The 25000-nt window shown below is 47.9% G+C and overlaps 2 protein-coding genes across 2 annotated transcripts in view; one reads left to right on the top strand and one right to left on the bottom strand.

Annotated features, from left to right (window-relative positions):
- The window catches only part of LOC137046161 (serine/threonine-protein phosphatase with EF-hands 2-like), a 34452-nt gene extending 25171 nt beyond the window's left edge, over positions 1–9281 (bottom strand). Inside the window, exons 1-3 of the mRNA XM_067423252.1 lie at positions 7872–9281; positions 7730–7784; positions 1998–2173 (exon numbers count right to left, since the gene is read on the bottom strand). Coding sequence (XP_067279353.1) covers positions 1998–2173; positions 7730–7784; positions 7872–8009 — 369 coding nt within the window. The 5' untranslated portion in view covers positions 8010–9281. The remainder of the gene's footprint in view (positions 1–1997; positions 2174–7729; positions 7785–7871) is intronic.
- A 4958-nt stretch (positions 9282–14239) lies between these two features.
- Positions 14240–25000, top strand: part of LOC137046350 (inhibin beta E chain-like) — a 13462-nt gene continuing 2701 nt past the window's right edge. The window contains exons 1-4 of the mRNA XM_067423526.1: positions 14240–14455; positions 15144–15274; positions 18477–18548; positions 22877–22977. Of these exons, the coding sequence (XP_067279627.1) occupies positions 14346–14455; positions 15144–15274; positions 18477–18548; positions 22877–22977 (414 nt within the window). The 5' untranslated portion in view covers positions 14240–14345. The remainder of the gene's footprint in view (positions 14456–15143; positions 15275–18476; positions 18549–22876; positions 22978–25000) is intronic.

Genomic DNA, 25000 nt, shown 5'->3' with positions numbered 1-25000 from the left:
GTATTTTTAACGGTTTAGAAGCAGATCTCCTAGAAGTGGTGAACTCCTCACTTCTCTACGGGACTTTTCTAAACTCCGTTAAAACTACAATAGTTAAGCCTCTTCTGAAAAAGAGAAATCTGGATAACTCCATACTGAGCAACTACAGACCAATCTCAAATCTCCCCTTTATTGGCAAGATAATTAAATCGTTTTCAGTCAGCTGAACAAATTAGTCTGAGTGGACATCCATGACATGCGGAGTCCCACAAGGGTCAATTCTAGCACCACTCCTGTTTAACCTGTATACACTCCCCTAAAGGGTTATTAGGAGCACACACTAATACTGTGTTTGACCCTTTCTCCTCCAGAACTGCCTTAATTCTCCGTGGCGTTGATCCTCAAGCTGCTGAAAGCATTCTTTAGAAATGTTGGCCCATATTGACAGGAGAGCCTCTTGCAGTTGATGGAGATTTGTGGGATGCACATCCAGGGCACGAAGCTCCCGTTCCACCACATCCCAAAGATGCTCTATTGGGTTGAGATCTGGGGACTGTGGCGGCCATTTTAGTTCAGTCAACTCATTGACATGTTCAAGAAACCAATCTGAAATGATTGGAGCTTTGTGACATGGTGCATTATCCTGCTGGAAGTAGCCATCAGAGGATGGGCACATGGTGGTCATAAAGGGATGGACATGGTCAGAAACAATGCTCAGGTAGGCCGTGGCATTTAAACGATGCCCAATTGGCACTAAAGGGCTAAAGTGTGCCAAGAAAACATCCCCCACACCATTACACCACCACCACCAGCCTGCACAGTGGGAACAAGGCATGATGGGTCCATGTTCTCATTCTGTTTACGCCAAATTCTGACTCTACCATCTGAATGTCTCAGCAGAAATCGAGACTCATCAGACCAGGCAACATTTTTCCAGTCTTCAACTGGCCAATTTTGGTAAGCTTGGGCAAATTGTTGCCTCTTTTTCCTGTTTGTAGTGGAGATGAGTGGTACCCGGTGGGGTCTTCTGCTGGTGTAGCCCATCCGCCTCAAGGTTGTGTGTGTTGTGGCTTCACAGATGCTTTGCTGCATACCTCGGTTGTAACGAGTGGTTATTTCAGTCAAAGTTGCTCTTCAATCAGCTTGAATCAGTCGGCCCATTCTCCTCTGACCTCGAGCATCAACAAGCCATTTTCTCCCACAGGACTGCTGCAGACTGGATGCTCTTCCCTTTTCACACCATTCTTTGTAAACTCTAGAAATGGTTGTGTGTGTAAATCCCAGTAACTGAGCAGATTGTGAAATACTCAGACCAGCCCGTCTGGCACCAACAACCATGCCATGCTCAAAACGGCTTAAATCACCTTTATTTCTTTTAAAATAACCTGCACAGCCAAATCTAATTCTGTTGCAGTATTATCCTTTTTTTAAATTAATTTATATGTAAAGCTTTGAATTGCCATTGTGTATGAAATGTGCTATCCAAATATTTGTACCTTGCCTTGTACAAATGTATAAAGCTTTTTATTATTATTATTAATTTATTTTTTTGTCGTAATTCTTTTCTTGATTATAAAATCTATTTATGTATTTGTTTACAGATGGGTTTATTGAAGTCATTGTTTTATAGATTTGACTATTCTACCCCCCCCCCCTTGCTTACATGATATTGTACAAGTAATGCCAATAAAGCTTATTTGATGTTTTAATTTTTTTTGAGAGCTAGACAGAAACTGAGAGAGAGAGACAGAGAGACAGAGACAGACAGAGAGACAGAGAGACAGAGAGAGAGAGAGAGAGACAGAGAGGGTGACCGAGAGAGAGAGAACGAGAGAGACAGAGAGACAGAGACAGACAGAAATAGAGACAGAGAGAATGACAAAGAGAGAGAGAGACATAGAGAGAGACAGAGACGGAGATTTAAAGACAGCAAGATCTTGTCATGGACAGATTATGAATACTCAGTTCAGTGACACAGTGGTAATTCTGTAAGGTCCACATTTAATAAATGATGGTACTTGTTTGTTTTTGAAGGCTTCCACCAGCTCTGTGACGTTGGAGATGGTGAGCGGGAAGGAGAGATGTGGACCGCTGTACACATCTGGAACCTCAATGTTCTTATAGCAGAAGTGTCTCTCCCACTCCTCATCCTGGAACAGGTCGCTCTCGCTGAACATCTGGGAGACCAGATTCCCTGAAGAGAAGGACAGAGTTAGGGACGAACACTACAAACATCTGGAAGACCAGATTCCCTGAAGTGAAGGACAGAGTTAGGGATGAACACTTCAAACATCTGGAAGACCAGATTCCCTGAAGAGAAGGACAGAGTTAGGGACGAACACTACAAACATCTGGAAGACCAGATTCCCTGAAGAGAAGGACAGAGTTAGGGACGAACACTACAAACATCTGGAAGACCAGATTCCCTGAAGAGAAGGACAGAGTTAGGGACGAACACTTCAAACATCTGGAAGACCAGATTCCCTGAAGAGAAGGACAGAGTTAGGGACGAACACTACAAACATCTGGAAGACCAGATTCCCTGAAGAGAAGGACAGAGTTAGGGACGAACACTTCAAACATCTGGGAGACCAGATTCCCTGAAGAGAAGGACAGAGTTAGGGACGAACACTTCAAACATCTGGAAGACCAGATTCCCTGAAGAGAAGGAAAGAGTTAGGGACGAACACTTCAAACATCTGGGAGACCAGATTCCCTGAAGAGAAGGACAGAGTTAGGGATGAACACTTCAAACATCTGGGAGACCAGATTCCCTGAAGTGAAGGACAGAGTTAGGGACGAACACTACAAACATCTGGAAGACCAGATTCCCTGAAGTGAAGGACAGAGTTAGGGATGAACACTTCAAACATCTGGAAGACCAGATTCCCTGAAGAGAAGGACAGAGTTAGGGACGAACACTTCAAACATCTGGGAGACCAGATTCCCTGAAGAGAAGGACAGAGTTAGGGACGAACACTTCAAACATCTGGAAGACCAGATTCCCTGAAGAGAAGGACAGAGTTAGGGACAAACACTTCAAACATCAGGGAGACCAGATTCCCTGAAGAGAAGGACAGAGTTAGGGACGAACACTTCAAACATCTGGAAGACCAGATTCCCTGAAGAGAAGGACAGAGTTAGGGACAAACACTTCAAACATCTGGAAGACCAGATTCCCTGAAGAGAAGGACAGAGTTAGGGACAAACACTTCAAACATCTGGAAGACCAGATTCCCTGAAGAGAAGGACAGAGTTAGGGACAAACACTTCAAACATCTGGAAGACCAGATTCCCTGAAGAGAAGGACAGAGTTAGGGACAAACACTTCAAACATCTGGAAGACCAGATTCCCTGAAGAGAAGGACAGAGTTAGGGACAAACACTTCAAACATCAGGGAGACCAGATTCCCTGAAGAGAAGGACAGAGTTAGGGACGAACACTTCAAACATCTGGAAGACCAGATTCCCTGAAGAGAAGGACAGAGTTAGGGACAAACACTTCAAACATCAGGGAGACCAGATTCCCTGAAGAGAAGGACAGAGTTAGGGACGAACACTTCAAACATCTGGGAGACCAGATTCCCTGAAGAGAAGGACAGAGTTAGGGACGAACACTTCAAACATATGAGAGACCAGATTCCCTGAAGAGAAGGACAGAGCTAGGGACGAACACTTCAAACATCTGGAAGACCAGATTCCCTGAAGAGAAGGACAGAGTTAGGGACGAACACTTCAAACATATGAGAGACCAGATTCCCTGAAGAGAAGGACAGAGTTAGGGACGAACACTTCAAACATATGAGAGACCAGATTCCCTGAAGAGAAGGACAGAGTTAGGGACAAACACTTCAAACATCTGGAAGACCAGATTCCCTGAAGAGAAGGACAGAGTTAGGGACAAACACTTCAAACATCTGGAAGACCAGATTCCCTGAAGAGAAGGACAGAGTTAGGGACAAACACTTCAAACATCTGGAAGACCAGATTCCCTGAAGAGAAGGACAGAGTTAGGGACAAACACTTCAAACATCTGGAAGACCAGATTCCCTGAAGAGAAGGACAGAGTTAGGGACAAACACTTCAAACATCAGGGAGACCAGATTCCCTGAAGAGAAGGACAGAGTTAGGGACGAACACTTCAAACATCTGGAAGACCAGATTCCCTGAAGAGAAGGACAGAGTTAGGGACAAACACTTCAAACATCAGGGAGACCAGATTCCCTGAAGAGAAGGACAGAGTTAGGGACGAACACTTCAAACATCTGGGAGACCAGATTCCCTGAAGAGAAGGACAGAGTTAGGGACGAACACTTCAAACATATGAGAGACCAGATTCCCTGAAGAGAAGGACAGAGCTAGGGACGAACACTTCAAACATCTGGGAGACCAGATTCCCTGAAGAGAAGGACAGAGTTAGGGACGAACACTTCAAACATATGAGAGACCAGATTCCCTGAAGAGAAGGACAGAGTTAGGGACGAACACTTCAAACATATGAGAGACCAGATTCCCTGAAGAGAAGGACAGAGTTAGGGACGAACACTTCAAACATCTGGAAGACCAGATTCCCTGAAGAGAAGGACAGAGTTAGGGTCGAACACTTCAAACATCTGGAAGACCAGATTCCCTGAAGAGAAGGACAGAGTTAGGGACAAACACTTCAAACATCAGGGAGACCAGATTCCCTGAAGAGAAGGACAGAGTTAGGGACGAACACTTCAAACATCTGGAAGACCAGATTCCCTGAAGAGAAGGACAGAGTTAGGGACAAACACTTCAAACATCAGGGAGACCAGATTCCCTGAAGAGAAGGACAGAGTTAGGGACGAACACTTCAAACATCTGGGAGACCAGATTCCCTGAAGAGAAGGACAGAGTTAGGGACGAACACTTCAAACATATGAGAGACCAGATTCCCTGAAGAGAAGGACAGAGCTAGGGACGAACACTTCAAACATCTGGGAGACCAGATTCCCTGAAGAGAAGGACAGAGTTAGGGACGAACACTTCAAACATATGAGAGACCAGATTCCCTGAAGAGAAGGACAGAGTTAGGGACGAACACTTCAAACATATGAGAGACCAGATTCCCTGAAGAGAAGGACAGAGTTAGGGACGAACACTTCAAACATCTGGAAGACCAGATTCCCTGAAGAGAAGGACAGAGTTAGGGTCGAACACTTCAAACATCTGGAAGACCAGATTCCCTGAAGAGAAGGACAGAGTTAGGGACGAACACTTCAAACATATGAGAGACCAGATTCCCTGAAGAGAAGGACAGAGTTAGGGACCAAACACTTCAAACATCTGGAAGACCAGATTCCCTGAAGAGAAGGACAGAGTTAGGGTCGAACACTTCAAACATCTGGAAGACCAGATTCCCTGAAGAGAAGGACAGAGCTAGGGACGAACACTACACTACAAACATCTGGGAGACCAGATTCCCTGAAGAGAAGGACAGAGTTAGGGACAAACACTACACTACAAACATCTGGAAGACCAGATTCCCTGAAGAGAAGGACAGAGTTAGGGACGAACACTTCAAACATCTGGAAGACCAGATTCCCTGAAGAGAAGGACAGAGCTAGGGACGAACACTACACTACAAACATCTGGAAGACCAGATTCCCTGAAGAGAAGGACAGAGTTAGGGACGAACACTTCAAACATCTGGAAGACCAGATTCCCTGAAGAGAAGGACAGAGTTAGGGACGAACACTACAAACATCTGGAAGACCAGATTCCCTGAAGAGAAGGACAGAGTTAGGGACGAACACTACACTTCAAACATCTGGAAGACCAGATTCCCTGAAGAGAAGGACAGAGTTAGGGACGAACACTTCAAACATCTGGAAGACCAGATTCCCTAAAGAGAAGGACAGAGTTAGGGACGAACACTACAAACATCTGGGAGACCAGATTCCCTGAAGAGAAGGACAGAGTTAGGGACAAACACTTCAAACATCTGGGAGACCAGATTCCCTGAAGAGAAGGACAGAGTTAGGGACGAACACTTCAAACATCTGGAAGACCAGATTCCCTGAAGAGAAGGACAGAGTTAGGGATGAACACTTCAAACATCTGGAAGACCAGATTCCCTGAAGAGAAGGACAGAGTTAGGGACGAACACTACAAACATCTGGAAGACCAGATTCCCTGAAGTGTAGGTCAGAGTTAGGGACGAACACTACAAACATCTGGAAGACCAGATTCCCTGAAGAGAAGGACAGAGTTAGGGACGAACACTTCAAACATCTGGAAGACCAGAATCCCTGAAGAGAAGGACAGAGTTAGGGACGAACACTTCAAACATCTGGAAGACCAGATTCCCTGAAGAGAAGGACAGAGTTAGGGACAAACACTTCAAACATCTGGGAGACCAGATTCCCTGAAGAGAAGGAGAGAGTTAGGGACAAACACTACAAACATCTGGGAGACCAGATTCCCTGAAGAGAAGGACAGAGTTAGGGACAAACACTTCAAACATCTGGAAGACCAGATTCCCTGAAGAGAAGGACAGAGTTAGGGACAAACACTTCAAACATTTGGAAGACCAGATTCCCTGAAGAGAAGGACAGAGTTAGGGACCAAACACTTCAAACATCTGGAAGACCAGATTCCCTGAAGAGAAGGACAGAGTTAGGGACCAAACACTTCAAACATCTGGAAGACCATATTCCCTGAAGAGAAGGACAGAGTTAGGGACAAACACTTCAAACATCTGGAAGATCAGATTTCCTGAAGAGAAGGACAGAGTTAGGGTCGAACACTACAAACATCTGGAAGACCAGATTCCCTGAAGGGAAGGACAGAGTTAGGGACGAACACTTCAAACATCTGGGAGACCAGATTCCCTGAAGAGAAGGACAGAGTTAGGGACAAACACTTCAAACATCTGGAAGACCAGATTCCCTGAAGAGAAGGACAGAGTTAGGGACAAACACTTCAAACATCTGGAAGACCAGATTCCCTGAAGAGAAGGACAGAGTTAGGGACCAAACACTTCAAACATCTGGGAGACCAGATTCCCTGAAGAGAAGGACAGAGTTAGGGACGAACACTACAAACATCTGGAAGACCAGATTCCCTGAAGAGAAGGACAGAGTTAGGGACAAACACTTCAAACATCTGGAAGACCAGATTCCCTGAAGAGAAGGACAGAGTTAGGGACAAACACTTCAAACATCTGGAAGACCAGATTCCCTGAAGAGAAGGACAGAGTTAGGGACAAACACTACAAACATCTGGAAGACCAGATTCCCTGAAGAGAAGGACAGAGTTAGGGACGAACACTTCAAACATCTGGAAGACCAGATTCCCTGAAGAGAAGGACAGAGTTAGGGACGAACACTACACTACAAACATCTGGAAGACCAGATTCCCTGAAGAGAAGGACAGAGTTAGGGACAAACACTTCAAACATCTGGAAGACCAGATTCCCTGAAGAGAAGGACAGAGTTAGGGACAAACACTTCAAACATCTGGAAGACCAGATTCCCTGAAGAGAAGGACAGAGTTAGGGACAAACACTTCAAACATCTGGAAGACCAGATTCCCTGAAGAGAAGGACAGAGTTAGGGACAAACACTTCAAACATCTGGGAGACCAGATTCCCTGAAGAGAAGGACAGAGTTAGGGACGAACACTTCAAACATCTGGAAGACCAGATTCCCTGAAGAGAAGGACAGAGTTAGGGACGAACACTACATGAGACGAGACAGAGCGGAAGAGCTCCAGAGTTTCTTACTTTGGCTGCTGGCAGAAGTGAAATGGTCCATCAGGTAGCCGAAGAAATTATACAGCTGCGAAGACACAAACAGCACACGTGTGTAAAGACGCAGAACACGGATATTAACACTGGAAGACTCTGGTACCGGTCCTGTTTTCACCTTGATATGATCCTGTTGTCCAGAATACTCAATAGACTGAAAGATGTTCCAGGTGCAGCGGCGTCGCATTTCCAGCCGAGCCACATACTGACGATACCAGCGCTGGATGAGCAGAGCCGCCCGCATCGCTGGACACATGGAGAGACAGACAGACAGGCGGAGAGACAGACAGACAGGTGTAGAGACAGACAGGAGGAGAGATAGACATACAGGTGGAGAGACAGACAGACAGGAGGAGAGATAGACAGACAGGTGGAGAGACAGACAGACGGACAGAGAGACAGACAGGAGGAGAGATAGACAGACAAGTGGAGAGACAGACAGACAGGTGGAGAGACAGACAGACAGGCGGAGAGACAGACAGAGAGATAGATAGACAGAGATATAGAAAGACAGGCGAAGAGACAGACAGGCAGAGAGACAGACAGGTGGAGAGATTGACAGACGGAGAGATAGACAGTCAGGTAAACAGACAGAGAGGCAGAGAGACAGACAGACAGGCGGAGACACAGATGGACGGACGGACAGACAGACAGATGGAGAGTCAGACAGAAAGACAGACAGACAGACAGAGAAAAGACAAACAGACAGATGGAGAGTCAGACAGACTGACAGACAGATGGAGAGACAGACAGACAGGTGGAGAGACAGACAGGCAGAGAGACAGACAGACAGGCGGAGACACAGATAGACAGACAGACAGGTGGAGAGACAGACAGGTGGAGAGATAGACAGTCAGGTAAACAGACAGATAGACAGGCAGAGAGACAGACAGACAGGCGGAGACACAGATAGACGGACAGACAGGCAGAGACACAGATAGACGGACGGACGGACAGAAAGACAGACAGATGGAAAGTCAGACAGAAAGACAGACAGACAGACAGATGGAGAGTCAAAAAGACAGACAGACAGAAAGATGGAGAGACAGACAGGTGGAGAGACAGACAGGCAGAGAGACAGACACACAGGCAGAGAGACAGACGGAGAGATAGACAGTCAGGTAAACAGACAGACAGGCAGAGAGACAGACAGACAGACAGAAGGAGACAGATAGACGGACGGATGGACAAACAGACAGACAGAGAGACAGACAGACAGGCGGAGAGACAGACCGACCAACCGACAGACAGACGGAGAGTCAGACAGACAGACAGAGAGAGAGAGAGACAGACAGAAAGACAGACAGACAGACACAGAGAGACAGACAGATGTAGTCAGACAGAAAGACAGACAGAGAGAGACAGGCAAACAGACAGATGTAGAGTCAGACAGACAGACAGAAAGACAAACAGACAGACAGACGAATAGTCACTCAGACAGACAGACAGAGAGAGAGAGAGAGAGACAGACAGACAGAGAGAGCGAGAGAGAGACAGACAGACACAGAGAGAGAGAGAGAGAGAGAGAGAGAGAGACAGACAGACAGACAGACAGACATACACAGAGAGAGACAGACAGATGGAGAGTGAGAGTCAGGCCAGGGTCAGGTGTGAGTGACAGTGGAGATTCTTTAGACTCAGAAACGTTATTGGTCTGACCTGTGGCGGCTGCATGTGAGAGAAAACAAGAACAACAAAGTGCTTAACATTCATTCCCATTCACTGACAACAACGACACATTTAATGAACTAACAGAAGAAGAGTTACCTGGAACTGAGATGCTCCCTACAGACAGACAGGCGGAGAGACAGACAGGTGGAGAGAGAGACAGACAGACAGGTGGAGAGAGACAGACAGACAGACAGGCGGAGAGACAGACAGACAGGTGGAGAGAGAGAGACAGACAGGCGGAGAGAGACAGACAGGTGGAGAGAGAGACAGACAGGTGGAGAGAGAGACAGACAGACAGGCGGAGAGAGACAGGCGGAGAGACAGACAGGTGGAGAGAGAGACAGACAGGCAGAGAGAGAGAGAGACAGGCGGAGAGACAGACAGGTGGAGAGAGAGAGACAGACAGACAGACAGGTGGAGAGAGAGACAGACAGATGTGAGCTGTATCTCTCATTTAATGGCAGATATGAGTGTGTGTGAAGAGTGTAAGACTGGAATAAGTGTGTGTGTTACGCACCTGGATCAGATGGTTTCAGCTGGAGCTCCTGCTGGGCTTTGGTGACTCTGCATCCCATGCTCTGCCGCAGGAAAACACACACATCTCACATGCTCTGAATAACTAGCTCCACATCTCACACACATCTCACACACATCTCACACACATCTCACGTGCTCTGAATAACTAGCTCCACATCTCACACACATCTCACATGCTCTGAATAACTAGCTCCACATCTCACACACATCTCACACACATCTCACATGCTCTGAATAACTAGCTCCACGTCTCACACACATCTCACACACATCTCACATGCTCTGAATAACTAGCTCCACATCTCACACACATCTCACACACATCTCACATGCTCTGAATAACTAGCTCCACATCTCACACACATCTCACACACATCTCACATGCTCTGAATAACTAGCTCCACATCTCACACACATCTCACACACATCTCACACACATCTCACATGCTCTGAATAACTAGCTCCACATCTCACACACATCTCACACACATCTCACGTGCTCTGAATAACTAGCTCCACATCTCACACACATCTCACATGCTCTGAATAACTAGCTCCACATCTCACACACATCTCACACACATCTCACACACATCTCACATGCTCTGAATAACTAGCTCCACATCTCACACACATCTCACACACATCTCACACACATCTCACACACATCTCACACACATCTCACATGCTCTGAATAACTAGCTCCACATCTCACACACATCTCACACACATCTCACATGCTCTGAATAACTAGCTCCACATCTCACACACATCTCACACACATCTCACATGCTCTGAATAACTAGCTCCACAAAACACACACATCTCACACACATCTCACATGCTCTGAATAACTAGCTCCACAAAACACACACATCTCACACACATCTCACACACATCTCACACACATCTCACACACATCTCACATCCAGCTTTTAGAAAACATCGCACTTACCTGTCAAAACCCCAGCGTGAGGGCGCAGTCACTCCAACATTAGGATAAACACACACACACACACTCTCTCACACACACACACACACACACACACACACACACTCACTCTCTCTCACACACACTCTCTCACACACACACACAGACCCCGGTTGTCACCATATGAATCCTGCGTATGAATCTGGAGCTGTCAGAGAGGCAGATGGAGCTCATCCACACCAGCAACGAGCCGCGGCTGGATTAGGGTTAATTCTGCGGCTCGGCTCCAACCCAGAATAGACGGATAAAGAGTGTGTTAAAGGCCAGTGTGTGTGAGCCGACCCCCCACTCCTCAGCTAATAAACAGGGCTAATGTCAGAACTTTATTTGAAGTATACAGTCCCCTAAAGGATTATTAGGAGCACACACTAATACTGTGTTTGACCCTTTCTCCTTCAGAACTGCCTTAATTCTCCGTGGCGTTGATCCTCAAGCTGCTGAAAGCATTCTTTAGAAATGTCGGCCCATATTGGCTTGGCTTGCTCAGTTGGGGACACTAAAAATATGATTAAAGTTATTCAACTTATTATACAAATAAAATGTATGAATTAGGTCTTATTTAATTCTATAAACTATAATACTGATCTGCCAACATTGTCGCTATATGATAAATTAAACTAAGCTGATAACATCACTGTTTACTCCAGAACGACTGTACAGCCAAATCTAATTCTGCTGCAGTATTGTCCTGTTTAACACTGAAGCTGCTCTGACACAATCGTGATTGTAAAAGCGCTATATAAATAAAGTTGATTGATTGATATTGATAGGAGAGCATCTTGCAGTTGATGGAGATTTGTGGGATGCACATCCAGGGCACGAAGCTCCCGTTCCACCACATCCCAAAGATGCTCTATTGGGTTGAGATCTGGGGACTGTGGCGGCCATTTTAGTTCAGTCAACTCATTGGCATGTTCAAGAAACCAATCTGAAATGATTGGAGCTTTGTGACATGGTGCATTATCCTGCTGGAAGTAGCCATCAGAGGATGGGCACATGGTGGTCATAAAGGGATGGACATGGTCAGAAACAATGCTCAGGTAGGCCGTGGCCTTTAAACGATGCCCAATTGGCACTAAGGGGCCTAAAGTGTGCCAAGAAAACATCCCCCACACCATTACACCACCACCCCCAGCCTGCACAGTGGGAACAAGGCATGATGGATCCATGTTCTCATTCTGTTTACGCCAAATTCTGACTCTACCATCTGAATGTCTCAACAGAAATCGAGACTCATCAAACCAGGCAACATTTTTCCAGTCTTCAACTGTCCAATTTTGGTGAGCTTGTGCAGATTGTCGCCTCTTTTCCTATTTGTAGTGGAGATGAGTGGTCCCCGGTGGGGTCTTCTGCTGGTGTAGCCCATCCGCCTCAAGGTTGTGTGTGTTGTGGCTTCACAAATGCTTTGCTGCATACCTCGGTTGTAACGAGTGGTTATTTCAGTCAAAGTTGCTCTTCTATCAGCTTGAATCAGTCGGCCCATTCTCCTCTGACCTCGAGCATCAACAAGCCATTTTCTCCCACAGGACTGCTGCAGACTGGATGCTCTTCCCTTTTCACACCATTCTTTGTAAACCCTAGAAATGGTTGTGTGTGAAAATCCCAGTAACTGAGCAGATTGTGAAATACTCAGACCGGCCCGTCTGGCACCAACAACCATGCCACGCTCAAAACGGCTTAAATCACCTTTCTTTCCCATTCTGACATTCAGTTTGGAGTTCAGGAGATCGTCTTGGCCAGGACCACACCCCTAAATGCACTGAAGAACTGCCATGGGATTGGCTGATTAGATCATTGCATTAATGAGAAATTGAACCGGTGTTCCTAATAATCCTTTAGGGGAGTCCATGTTTGTCATTTGAAAAACAGCCCAGATGTTCCCATTCATCACAACTTTAATGTGTTAAAATGAAGAGTTCTCCCAAATTAGAGTAGCTGTAAGTGTTTAAACATACTGTGATGGGTTGGGATAATCTCACACACACCCAGGATTGGCTAGTTCTGACCCGTGTGTGAATATGGTAAGGGTTACACGTGAGCAAAACTATCCCATGTTCTCCTGAATTGGCTCAGGTTTCTCAGAATGGCAGATAAACTCTTGTTTCTTTCTTTAGATTGCCGTTCACACGCAGGTCTGGCATTCCTCGGGCTCAAGGACAAACATCCGTCGAGGCGGATCATCTGAGGCCAGGACAGAGACTACAGATGCTACAACAATGGCCTTTGTGTGTTCTCATGAGAAATCAGGCCGAATGAAAACCTTTACTCTGTTCAATGCGAGCAATAGCTGCCATTTCAGCGTCTCGTGAGCTATAGAGCCCATGCAGTCCGGCACACTTCTAGCCAAAATAACCTTGAGTTTGGTTACATGTAGTTTCTGCCCAAATAACTTGCGAGTGTTTGATATTTCATCATGTAAGCAAAGTCATCAGTGATGACCAGGTGTTGGGTTTCATCTCTTTGACATGATGACTAGTCTATTCTTGGGCTTTGGTTAGACGGGGGCAAACATTATTGCACAATTTTGACTCTTGTTATAGTGTATGAAATATGATTATCATGTTCATCTTCCGCTGAGCCCTTTTAATGGGACACCACACTGCAAAAAATGCTTTTCTTAGGTAGTATTTTTGTCCTGTTTTAAATCTAAATATATAAAAAATTTATATAAGCAAAAGCAATTGTCTTGTTTTGGTTAAAAATAACTCAAAATGAAGAGAGTTTTTGCTTAAAATAAGATAAATAATCTGCCAATGGGGTAAGTAAAATAATCTTGTTTTCTGTTTAGAGATTAAAGATTATTTAGCTTATTTTAAACAAAAGCTCACTTAATTTTGAGTTATTTTCCCCCAAACAAGACCTTTTTTTTTGCTTGTCTAGTAGATGCTTCTCAATGTAAGAATTTTTAGACATTTGGACTTAAAACAAGACAAAACCACAGCAAACACTGATCAATAGCAGTTTTTTCTTCGTCTGATTTGTAAACGTTTTACCTCCATCCCTGAACATGTGCTCAGAGACTAACCCTGGATATCATTTTAACCCATTCAACACATTAACAGCTCAAATGAGCATTTGGACATTAACACACTAGACTTCATCGCTCTCGTGTGCCGGTCAATGGACGGTTTCATGAATGGCTTCTTTATTTGCACTGATCTCTTTCCTCTTTGCCATCTGTCCTCCTGCAGATTTGGGCTTATCATCTTCGCTAGTGTGTAACCATATGATAGTGCTTTTCTTCATTCTCCACCTCCTTTTCAACACCATCCCGTTTGCTCAACATGAAAACAGTGTAAAGTATTCCAAGGCCAAGCTTGGCCAAAAGTAGATAAATCCCTGCTTTCCCAGGCCACTAAAAACAACATCCATTTACGCTCAGAGTCCGCAGACATGGGTCTGGTGTTGTGCGTCGCAGTCCTGCTGCTCGGGTTTTCTCCCGGGAAGACATTTATTCTCCATCCTTCTCCTGAAGATCCTTCATCTGCTGTGAAAGCCAAAAGGTAAGAGCTCAAAATGTTTGCTCCAATTTCTGCACTTTTACTTCTGCTGGGAGAAAATCTCTGTGTGCATCCAGATCATAATTTTAGCAGGAGTCAATAGGTCAGTCGATCTAATTTCAGTCCTATGCCGGTCTTCATTTAGACACTTGCTGACCCTGCCGTTGTGTAATAATGTTCTGTAAATATAAATGAGGGCAACTTCTCCAGTGTTTTCTTACGGGGTCGAACCCCGAGCTGGGGGACGGTAAACACTGCAAAAAATGCTCTTCTTATTTAGTATTTTCTTCTTGTTTCCTGTCCAAATATCTAAATATTCTTAAAATCAAGATGCATTTTCTAGATAACTAAAATGACATAAGATATTTTTGCTTGTATTTTTGAAAATAAAATCTAAATGGAGTGAGTTTTGCTTAAAACGTTAAAAAAAATTAAACCAATGTGGAGAGAAAATTAATCTTATTTCTGATTGGGACGGAAACAAAAAACAAGATTTCAATCAGAAATAAGATTATTTTTCTCACCCCATTGGCAGATCAGTTTTAAGCAAAAACTCACTTCATTTTGATTTTAGATTTAACAAAACAAGAAAAAATATCTAATGTCGTTTTACTTATCTTTACTATCTTTACTTATTTGTGTGTGTGTGTGTGTGTGTGTGTGTGTGTGTGTGTGTGTGTGTGTGTTGCAGATGCAGAGGAGAACTGGAAGTCAGGAAAATCCTTCTGGAATCCCTCAACCTTCAGCAGGAGCCTCGTGTGTCTGTGTCCCGGATGAATCTTCTGCGAGACTCGTTCAAGAGGACCATCGTGCCCTCAGCAGGTATGACCCACATTCAGGCCCACATCTGGCCCACATTCAGGCCCACATTCAGGCCCACATCAGGCCCACATTCAGGCCCACATCTGGCCCACATTCAGGCCCACATTCAGGCCCACATTCAGGCCCACATTCAAGCCCACATCAGGCCCACATTCAGGCCCACATCAGGCCCACATCAGGCTCACATTCAGGCCCACATTCAGGCCCACATCAGGCCCACATTCAGGCCCACATTCAGGCCCACATCAGGCCCACATTCAGGCCCACATTCAGGCCCACATTCAGGCCCACATTCAGGCTCACATTCAGGCCCACATTCAGGCCCACATTCAGGCCCACATTCAGGCCCACATCAGGCCCACATCAGGCCCACATTCAGGCCCACATTCAGGCCCACATTCAGGCCCACATTCAGGCCCACATCAGGCTCACATTCAGGCCCACATCAGGCCCACATCAGGCTCACATTCAGGCCCACATCAGGCCCACATCAGGCCCACATCAGGCCCACATTCAGGCCCACATCAGGCTCACATTCAGGCCCACATTCAGGCTCACATTCAGGCCCACATTCAGGCCCACATTCAGGCCCACATTCAGGCCCACATTCAGGCCCACATCAGGCCCACATCAGGCCCACATTCAGGCCCACATTCAGGCCCACATTCAGGCCCACATTCAGGCCCACATCAGGCCCACATTCAGGCCCACATTCAGGCCCACATTCAGGCCCACATTCAGGCTCACATTCAGGCCCACATTCAGGCCCACATCAGGCCCACATTCAGGCCCACATTCAGGCCCACATTCAGGCCCACATTCAGACCCACATCAGGCCCACATCAGGCTCACATTCAGGCCCACATTCAGGCCCACATTCAGGCTCACATTCAGGCCCACATCAGGCTCACATTCAGGCCCACATCAGGCCCACATCAGGCTCACATTCAGGCCCACATCAGGCCCACATCAGGCCCACATTCAGGCCCACATCAGGCCCACATCAGGCTCACATTCAGGCCCACATTCAGGCCCACATTCAGGCTCACATTCAGGCCCACATCAGGCCCACATTCAGAACCACATTCAGAACCACATTCAGAACCACATTCAGAACCACATTCAGGCCCACATTCAGAACCACATTCAGAACCACATTCAGAACCACATTCAGAACCACATTCAGGCCCACATTCAGGCCCACATTCAGGCCCACATCAGGCCCACATTCAGGCCCACATTCAGGCCCACATTCAGACCCACATTCAGACCCACATTCAGGCCCCCATTCAGGCCCACATTCAGGCCCACATTCAGGCCCACATTCAGGCCCACATTCAGGCCCACATTCAGGCCCACATTCAGGCCCACATTCAGACCCACATTCAGACCCACATTCAGGCCCACATTCAGGCCCACATTCAGGCCCACATTCAGGCCCACATTCAGACCCACATCCAGACCCACATTCAGACCCACATTCAGGCCCACATTCAGACCCACATTCAGGCCCACATTCAGGCCCACATTCAGGCCCACATCAGGCCCACATTCAGGCCCACATTCAGGCCCACATTCAGGCCCACATCTGGCCCACATTCAGGCCCACATTCAGGCCCACATTCAAGCCCACATCAGGCCCACATTCAGGCCCACATCAGGCTCACATTCAGGCCCACATCAGGCCCACATTCAGGCCCACATTCAGGCCCACATCAGGCCCACATTCAGGCCCACATTCAGGCCCACATTCAGGCCCACATCAGGCCCACATCAGGCTCACATTCAGGCCCACATCAGGCCCACATCAGGCCCACATTCAGGCCCACATTCAGGCCCACATCAGGCCCACATTCAGGCCCACATTCAGGCCCACATTCAGGCCCACATTCAGGCCCACATTCAGGCCCACATTCAGGCCCACATTCAGGCCCACATCAGGCCCACATTCAGGCCCACATTCAGACCCACATCAGGCCCACATCAGGCTCACATTCAGGCCCACATTCAGGCCCACATTCAGGCCCACATTCAGACCCACATTCAGGCCCACATCAGGCCCACATCAGGCCCACATCAGGCCCACATTCAGGCCCACATCAGGCTCACATTCAGGCCCACATTCAGGCCCACATTCAGGCTCACATTCAGGCCCACATCAGGCCCACATTCAGGCCCACATTCAGAACCACATTCAGAACCACATTCAGAACCACATTCAGAACCACATTCAGGCCCACATTCAGGCCCACATTCAGGCCCACATCAGGCCCACATTCAGGCCCACATTCAGACCCACATTCAGACCCCCATTCAGGCCCACATTCAGGCCCACATTCAGACCCACATTCAGGCCCACATTCAGGCCCACATTCAGGCCCACATTCAGGCCCACATTCAGGCCCACATTCAGACCCACATTCAGACCCACATTCAGGCCCACATTCAGGCCCACATTCAGGCCCACATTCAGGCCCACATTCAGGCCCACATTCAGACCCACATCCAGACCCACATCCAGACCCACATTCAGGCCCACATTCAGACCCACATTCAGGCCCACATTCAGGCTCACATTCAGGCCCACATTCAGGCCCACATTCAGACCCACATTCAGGCCCACATTCAGGCCCACATTCAGGCCCACATCAGGCCCACATTCAGGCCCACATTCAGGCCCACATTCAGGCCCACATTCAGGCCCACATTCAGGCCCACATTCAGGCCCACATCAGGCCCACATTCAGGCCCACATCAGGCCCACATTCAGGCCCACATTCAGGCCCACATTCAGGCCCACATTCAGGCCCACATTCAGGCCCACATTCAGGCCCACATTCAGGCCCACATTCAGGCCCACATCAGGCCCACATTCAGGCCCACATTCAGGCCCACATTCAGGCCCACATTCAGGCCCACATTCAGGCCCACATTCAGACCCACATCAGGCCCACATCAGGCCCACATCAGGCCCACATTCAGGCCCACATTCAGACCCACATCAGGCCCACATTCAGACCCACATCAGGCCCACATTCAGGCCCACATTCAGACCCACATCAGGCCCACATCAGGCCCACATTCAGACCCACATTCAGGCCCACATTCAGGCCCACATTCAGGCCCACATTCAGACCCACATTCAGGCCCACATTCAGGCCCATATTCAGACTAAAGCTCACGTCTCTGCTCTGTTCTACAGGTAATGAAACGCTCCCGGAGGTTTCGACCAACTCCACCTGCTGCAGATTCTCCTCTCAGGTGTTCATGAAAGGTGAGTTCAACTTTAAACAAGCACTGCAAAAAAGGCTCTCCTTATTTAGTATTTTGTCTTGTGTCTAGTCTAAATATCTAAACATTCTTAAATCAAGATGCATTTTCTAGATAAGTAAAATTACATGATATTTTTCCTTGTTTTCTAAAAAATAAAATCAAAATCAAGTGAGTTTTTGCTTATTATTTTTCTCACCCCATTGGCAGATCATTTTGTTTGTTTTAAGCAAAAACTTCATTTTCAAAACAAGAAAAAATATGTATTTTTTTACTGATCTAGTAAATGCATCTTGATTTAAGAATATTTAGATATTTGGACTGGAAACAAGAAAAAAAATAGCGCATTTTTTTCAGTGTGAGCGACTGATTGACAGAGCTTGTGTTCACCATTGTAACTTTTTTACATTAAAGTAGTGGCGGCATTTCACAAAAACCGTAGGGTCCTTCTGGCCATACAACAACAACATTCCCTAAATAATTACATTATATCCAAACTAAATTTCATTTTTACCTATCTAGTAAATGCATCTCGATTTAAGAATTTTTAGATATTTAGACTGAAAACAAGACAAAATTACTGAGTAAGTAGAGCATTTTTTGCAGACACTAGACACTGCTATTTTTTTGAACACACCCCTTTCAACTAATTGCCCAATTGCACAGCCTTAAGAGCGTGCATATCATGAATGCTGGGTCTCATTTGTTTTCTGAGAATCTACTGAACCTACTGGTAACTGGTTTGCCATGTTGCAATAAAAAATATATTAAAAACCTTGATTATTCTGGTTAGTCACATTGTACTGCTATTATTTTGAACAAGACTGTATATATATATATATATATATATATATATATATATATATATATATATATATATATATATATATATATAGTACATACATAACATACATACATACATACATACATATACTACCGCTCAAAATTTTTAGAACAGTCAGATTTTTTTATGTTTTTAAATAAGTCTCTTCTGTTCACCAAGGCTGCATTTATGTTATTAGAAATACAAAAATAGCTGTAATATTGTGAAATATTATTAAAATATAAAATAACTGTTTTCAATTTGAATATACTTTTAAATGTAATTTATTCCTGTGATGTAAAATGAAATAAAAAAGATATAAAGCTTTTGCGACATTATTAATCTCTATACTGTAATATGATCAATTTAATGCATACCTGCTGAATAAATGTATTAATTTCTTTAAGTTCTCCCCCCGAATTCTTACCGACCCAAAACATTTAAATGGTAGTACAATGTTACACAAGCTTTTTATTTCAGATAAATACTGTTCTATTGAACTTTCTATTCATCAAAGAATCCCCCAAAACATTTTTTACACAACTGTTTCAACATTAATAATAATCATAAATGTTCCTTGAGCAGTAGAGTCTGAATCTTGTCATCGCGTCTGGTTAAGGCTAATGTTTCTGAGGAGTTCTGTCCTTGAGTTCTGACTTGATTGTAGTGAAAATTTACAGCAGCAACTTTTTGTTTACAGTGTACTCTCGTGTCCGGGTTTAGGATACGACATAAGGCTGAAAGTATACGTTTTTGTTCACTACCCCTCACTACACGCAACGCAATAAAAGCCATCTTTTCCATGTTAGTCAGAGTTTTAACCTCAGACCTCCACTGACCTCCACTGGCCTCCCTTAACCTCCACTGACCGCTTCTGACCTCCACTGACCTCCACTGACCGCTGCTGACCTCCACTGACCTCCACTGGCCTCACTTAACCTCCGCTGGCCTCCCTTAACCTCTGCTGGCCTCCCCTAACCTCCGCTGACCTCCACTGGCCTCCCCTAACCTCCACTGGCCTCCTCTGGCCTCCCCTAACCTCCACTGGCCTCCCATAACCTCCACTGACCTCCCCTAACCTCCGCTGGCCTCCCCTAACCTCCTCTGGCCTCCCATAACCTTCACTGGCCTCCACTGACCTCCAATGACCTCCACTAACTTCCACTGAACTCCCGTAACCACCACAGGCCTCCCATAACCTCCACTGGCCTCCACTGACCTCCACTGGCCTCCCCTTACTTCCACTGGCCTCCCCTAACCTCCACTGGCTTCCTCTGGCCTCCCCTAACCTCCACTGGCCTCCCCTAACCTCCACTGGCTTCCTCTGGCCTCCCCTAACCTCCACTTGCCTCCCCAAACTCCCCTAACCTCCACTGGCTTCCTCTGGCCTCCCCTAACCTCCACTGGCCTCCCCAAACTCCCCTAACCTCCACTGGCCTCCTCTAACCTCCACTGGCTTCCCCTGGCCTCCCCTAACCTCCACTGTCCTCCCCGACCTCCTCTAACCTCCACTGGCCTCCCCTAACCTCCACTGGCTTCCTCTGGCCTCCCCTAACCTCCACTGGCCTCCCCAAACTCCCCTAACCTCCACTGGCCTCCTCTAACCTCCACTGGCTTCCCCTGGCCTCCCCTAACCTCCACTGGCCTCCCCGACCTCCTCTAACCTCCACTGGCCTCCCCTAACCTCCACTGGCTTCCTCTGGCCTCCCCTAACCTCCACTGGCCTCCCCGACCTCCTCTAACCTCCACTGGCCTCCCCTAACCTCCACTGGCTTCCTCTGGCCTCCCCTAACCTCCTCTGGCCTCCCCTGACCTCCACTGGCCTCCCCTAAGCTCCACTGACCTCCCTCTAACCTCCACTGGCCTCCCCTAACCTCCATTGGCCTCCCCTAACCTCCACTGGCCTCCCTCTAACCTCCACTGGCCTCCCTCTAACCTCCACTGGCCTCCCCTAACCTTCACAGGCCTCCCCAACCTCCCCTAACCTCCACTGGCTTCCTCTGGCCTCCCCTAACCTCCTCTAACCTCCACTGGCCTCCTCTAACCTCCACTGGCCTCCTCTAACCTCTACTGGCCTCCCCTAACCTCCACTGGCCTTCCTCTAACCTCCACTGGTCTCCTCTAACCTCTACTGGCCTCCCTCTAAACTTCACTGGCCTCCCCTAACCGCCACTGGCCTCCTCTAACCTCTACTGGCCTCCCCTAACCGCCACTGGCCTCCTCTAACCTTTACTGGCCTTCCTCTAACCTCCACTGGCCTCCCTTAACCTCCACTGGCCTCCCTCTAACCTCTACTGGCCTCCCCTAACCTCCACTGGCCTCCTCTAACCTCTACTGGCCTCCCTCTAAACTTCACTGGCCTCCCCTAACCTCCACTGACCTCCCCTAACCTCTACTGGCCTCCCTCTAACCGCCACTGGCCTCCTCTAACCTCTACTGGCCTCCCTCTAACCTCCACTGGCCTCCCTCTAACCTCCACTGGCCTCCCTCTAACCTCTACTGGCCTCCCCTAACCTCCACTGGCCTCCTCTAACCTCTACTGGCCTCCCTCTAAACTTCACTGGCCTCCCCTAACCTCCACTGACCTCCCCTAACCTCTACTGGCCTCCCTCTAACCGCCACTGGCCTCCCCTAACCTCCACTGGCCTCCCCTAACCTCCACTGGCCTCCCCTAACCTCCACTGGCCTCCCCTAACCTCCACTGGCCTCCCCTAACCTCCACTGACCTCCTCTAACCTCCACTGGCCTCCCCTAACCTCCACTGACCTCCCCTAACCTCCACTGACCTCCTCTAACCTCCACTGGCCTCCCCTAACCTCCACTGACCTCCCCTAACCTCCACTGGCCTCCCTCTAACCTCCACTGGCCTCCACTGCCTCCACTGGCCTCCTCTCACCTCCACTGGCCTCCCCTAACCTCCACTGACCTCCCCTAACCTCTACTGGCCTCCCTCTAACCGCCACTGGCCTCCTCTAACCTCTACTGGCCTCCCTCTAACCTCCACTGGCCTCCCTCTAACCTCCACTGGCCTCCCTCTAACCTCTACTGGCCTCCCCTAACCTCCACTGGCCTCCTCTAACCTCTACTGGCCTCCCTCTAAACTTCACTGGCCTCCCCTAACCTCCACTGGCCTCCCCTAACCTCCACTGGCCTCCCCTTACCTCCACTGGCCTCCTCTAACCTCCACTGGCCTCCTCTAACCTCCACTGGCCTCCTCTAACCTCCACTGGCCTCCCCTAACCTCCACTGGCCTCCTCTAACCTCCACTGGCCTCCCCTAACCTCCACTGGCCTCCCCTAACCTCCACTGGCCTCCCCTAACCTCCACTGACCTCCTCTAACCTACACTGGCCTGTTTCTTGGGCTGTGTGTTTGCCTGAATGCCCTCTCATACAGTAATATAACTGTATGTGCAGACGCGTGACTCTCATTATTGACCACAACGCCTGGTCAGGACAAACAGAACAGATTCCCTGATCATGCTCTTGTTCTCTTGTGTCGCTCTGCCAGATCTGGGCTGGGAGCACTGGGTGGTTTATCCCGAGAGCATCACCTTCGTCCAGTGCGGATCCTGTGGCCCGAGTCCCTGTGCCGAGAGCGCGTCTGCGCAGGTGAGTGAGTGAGTGAGTGAATGAGTGAGTGAGTGTGAGAGTGTGAGAGTGAGTGTGTGAGTGTGTGAGTGTGAGAGTGAGGGAGTGTGTGAGCGAGTAAGTGAATGAGTGAGTGAGTGTGAGAGTGTGAGTGTGTGAGTGTGTGAGTGAGTGTGTGAGTGAATGAATGAGTGAGCGTGTGAGTGAGCGTGTGAGAGAGCGAGTGAGCGAGTGAGTGAGTGTGTGAGTGAGTGTGTGTGAGTGAGTGTGCGAGAGATTGTGCGAGTGTGTGAGTGAGTGAGTGAGTGTGAGAGTGTGAGAGTGAGTGAGTGAGGGAGTGAGTGAGTGTGTGAGTGAGTGTGAGTGAGTGAGTGAGTGAGTGAGTGTGTGAGTGTGTGAGTTAGTGAGTGAGTGAGTGAGTGTGAGAGTGTGAGAGTGAGTGAGCGTGTGAGTGTGTGAGTGAGTGTGTGAGTGAGTGAATGAGTGAGTGTGAGAGTGTGAGAGTGTGAGAGTGAGTGAGTGAGTGAGTTAGTGAGTGAATGAGTGAGTGTGAGAGTGTGAGAGTGAGTGAGCGTGTGATTGAGTGAGTGAGTGAGTGAATGAGTGAGTGTGAGAGTGTGAGAGTGAGTGAGTGTGTGAGTGAGTGTGTGAGTGAGTGTGTGAGTGAATGAGTGAGTGTGTGAGTGAGTGTGTGAGCGTGTGAGTGAGCGTATGAGAGAACGTGTGAGTGAGTGAGCGTGTGAGAGAGCGAGTGAGCGAGTGTGTGAGCGAGTGTGTGAGTGAGTGTGCGAGTGAGTGTGCGAGTGTGCGAGTGAGTGAGTGAGTGAGTGAGTGTGAGAGTGAGTGAGCGTGTGAGTGAGCGTGTGAGAGAGCGTGTGAGAGAGCGTGTGAGCGAGTGAGTGAGCGTGTGAGAGAGCGTGTGAGTGAGCGAGTGAGTGTGTGAGTGAGTGTGTGAGTGAGTGTGTGAGTGAGTGTGTGAGTGAGTGAGTGTGTGAGTGTGTGAGTGAGTGAGTGAGTGAGTGAGTGTGTGAGTGAGTGTGTTAGTGAGTGTGTTAGTGAGTGTGTAAGTGTGTGTGAGTGAGTGTGTGAGTGTGTGAGTGAGTGAGTGAGTGAGTGAGTGTGTGAGTGAGTGAGTGAGTGAGTGAGTGAGTGAGTGAGTGTGAGTGAGTGAGTGTGTGAGTGTGTGTGTGTGTGTGAGTGAGCGTGTGAGAGAACGTGTGAGTGAGTGAGTGTGTGAGTGTGTGAGTGAGTGAGTGAGTGTGTCAGTGAGCGTGTGAGTGAGTGAGTGAGCGTGTGAGAGAGCGTGAGTGAGCGTGTGAGTGTGTGTGTGAGTGAGTGAGTGAGTGAGTGAGTGAGTGTGAGAGTGAGCGTGTGAGTGAGCGTGTGAGAGAGCGTGTGAGAGAGCGTGTGAGCGAGTGAGTGAGCGTGTGAGAGAGCGTGTGAGTGAGCGAGTGTGTGAGTGAGTGTGTGAGTGAGTGTGTGAGTGAGTGAGTGTGTGAGTGTGTGAGTGAGTGAGGGAGTGAGTGTGTGAGTGAGTGAGTGAGTGTGTTAGTGAGTGTGTGAGTGAGTGAGTGAGTGTGTGAGTGAGTGAGTGAGTGAGTGAGTGAGTGAGTGAGTGTGTGAGTGAGTGAGTGAGTGTGAGTGAGTGAGTGTGTGAGTGAGTGAGTGAGTGAGTGAGTGTGTGAGTGAGTGAGTGAGCGAGTGAGCGTGTGAGTGTGTGTGTGAGTGAGTGTGTGAGTGAGTGAGTGTGTGAGTGTGTCAGTGAGTGTGAGTGTGAGTGTGAGTGAGTTAGTGAGTGAGTGAGTGAGTGTGTGAGTGAGTGAGTGTGTGAGTGTGTGTGTGTGTGAGTGAGTGAGTGAGTAAGTGAGTGTGTGAGTGAGTGTGTGAGCGTGTGAGTGAGCGTGTGAGAGAACATGTGAGTGAGTGAGTGTGTGAGTGTGTGAGTGAGTGAGTGTGTCAGTGAGCGTGTGAGTGAGTGAGTGAGCGTGTGAGAGAGCGTGAGTGAGCGTGTGAGTGTGTGTGTGAGTGAGTGAGTGAGTGAGTG

Source organism: Pseudorasbora parva, chromosome 18 (genome assembly GCF_024679245.1).
Source record: "Pseudorasbora parva isolate DD20220531a chromosome 18, ASM2467924v1, whole genome shotgun sequence".
In the NCBI taxonomy this organism is placed as follows: Eukaryota; Metazoa; Chordata; class Actinopteri; order Cypriniformes; family Gobionidae; genus Pseudorasbora; species Pseudorasbora parva.
This window is presented reverse-complemented; position numbering and strand designations above follow the sequence as displayed.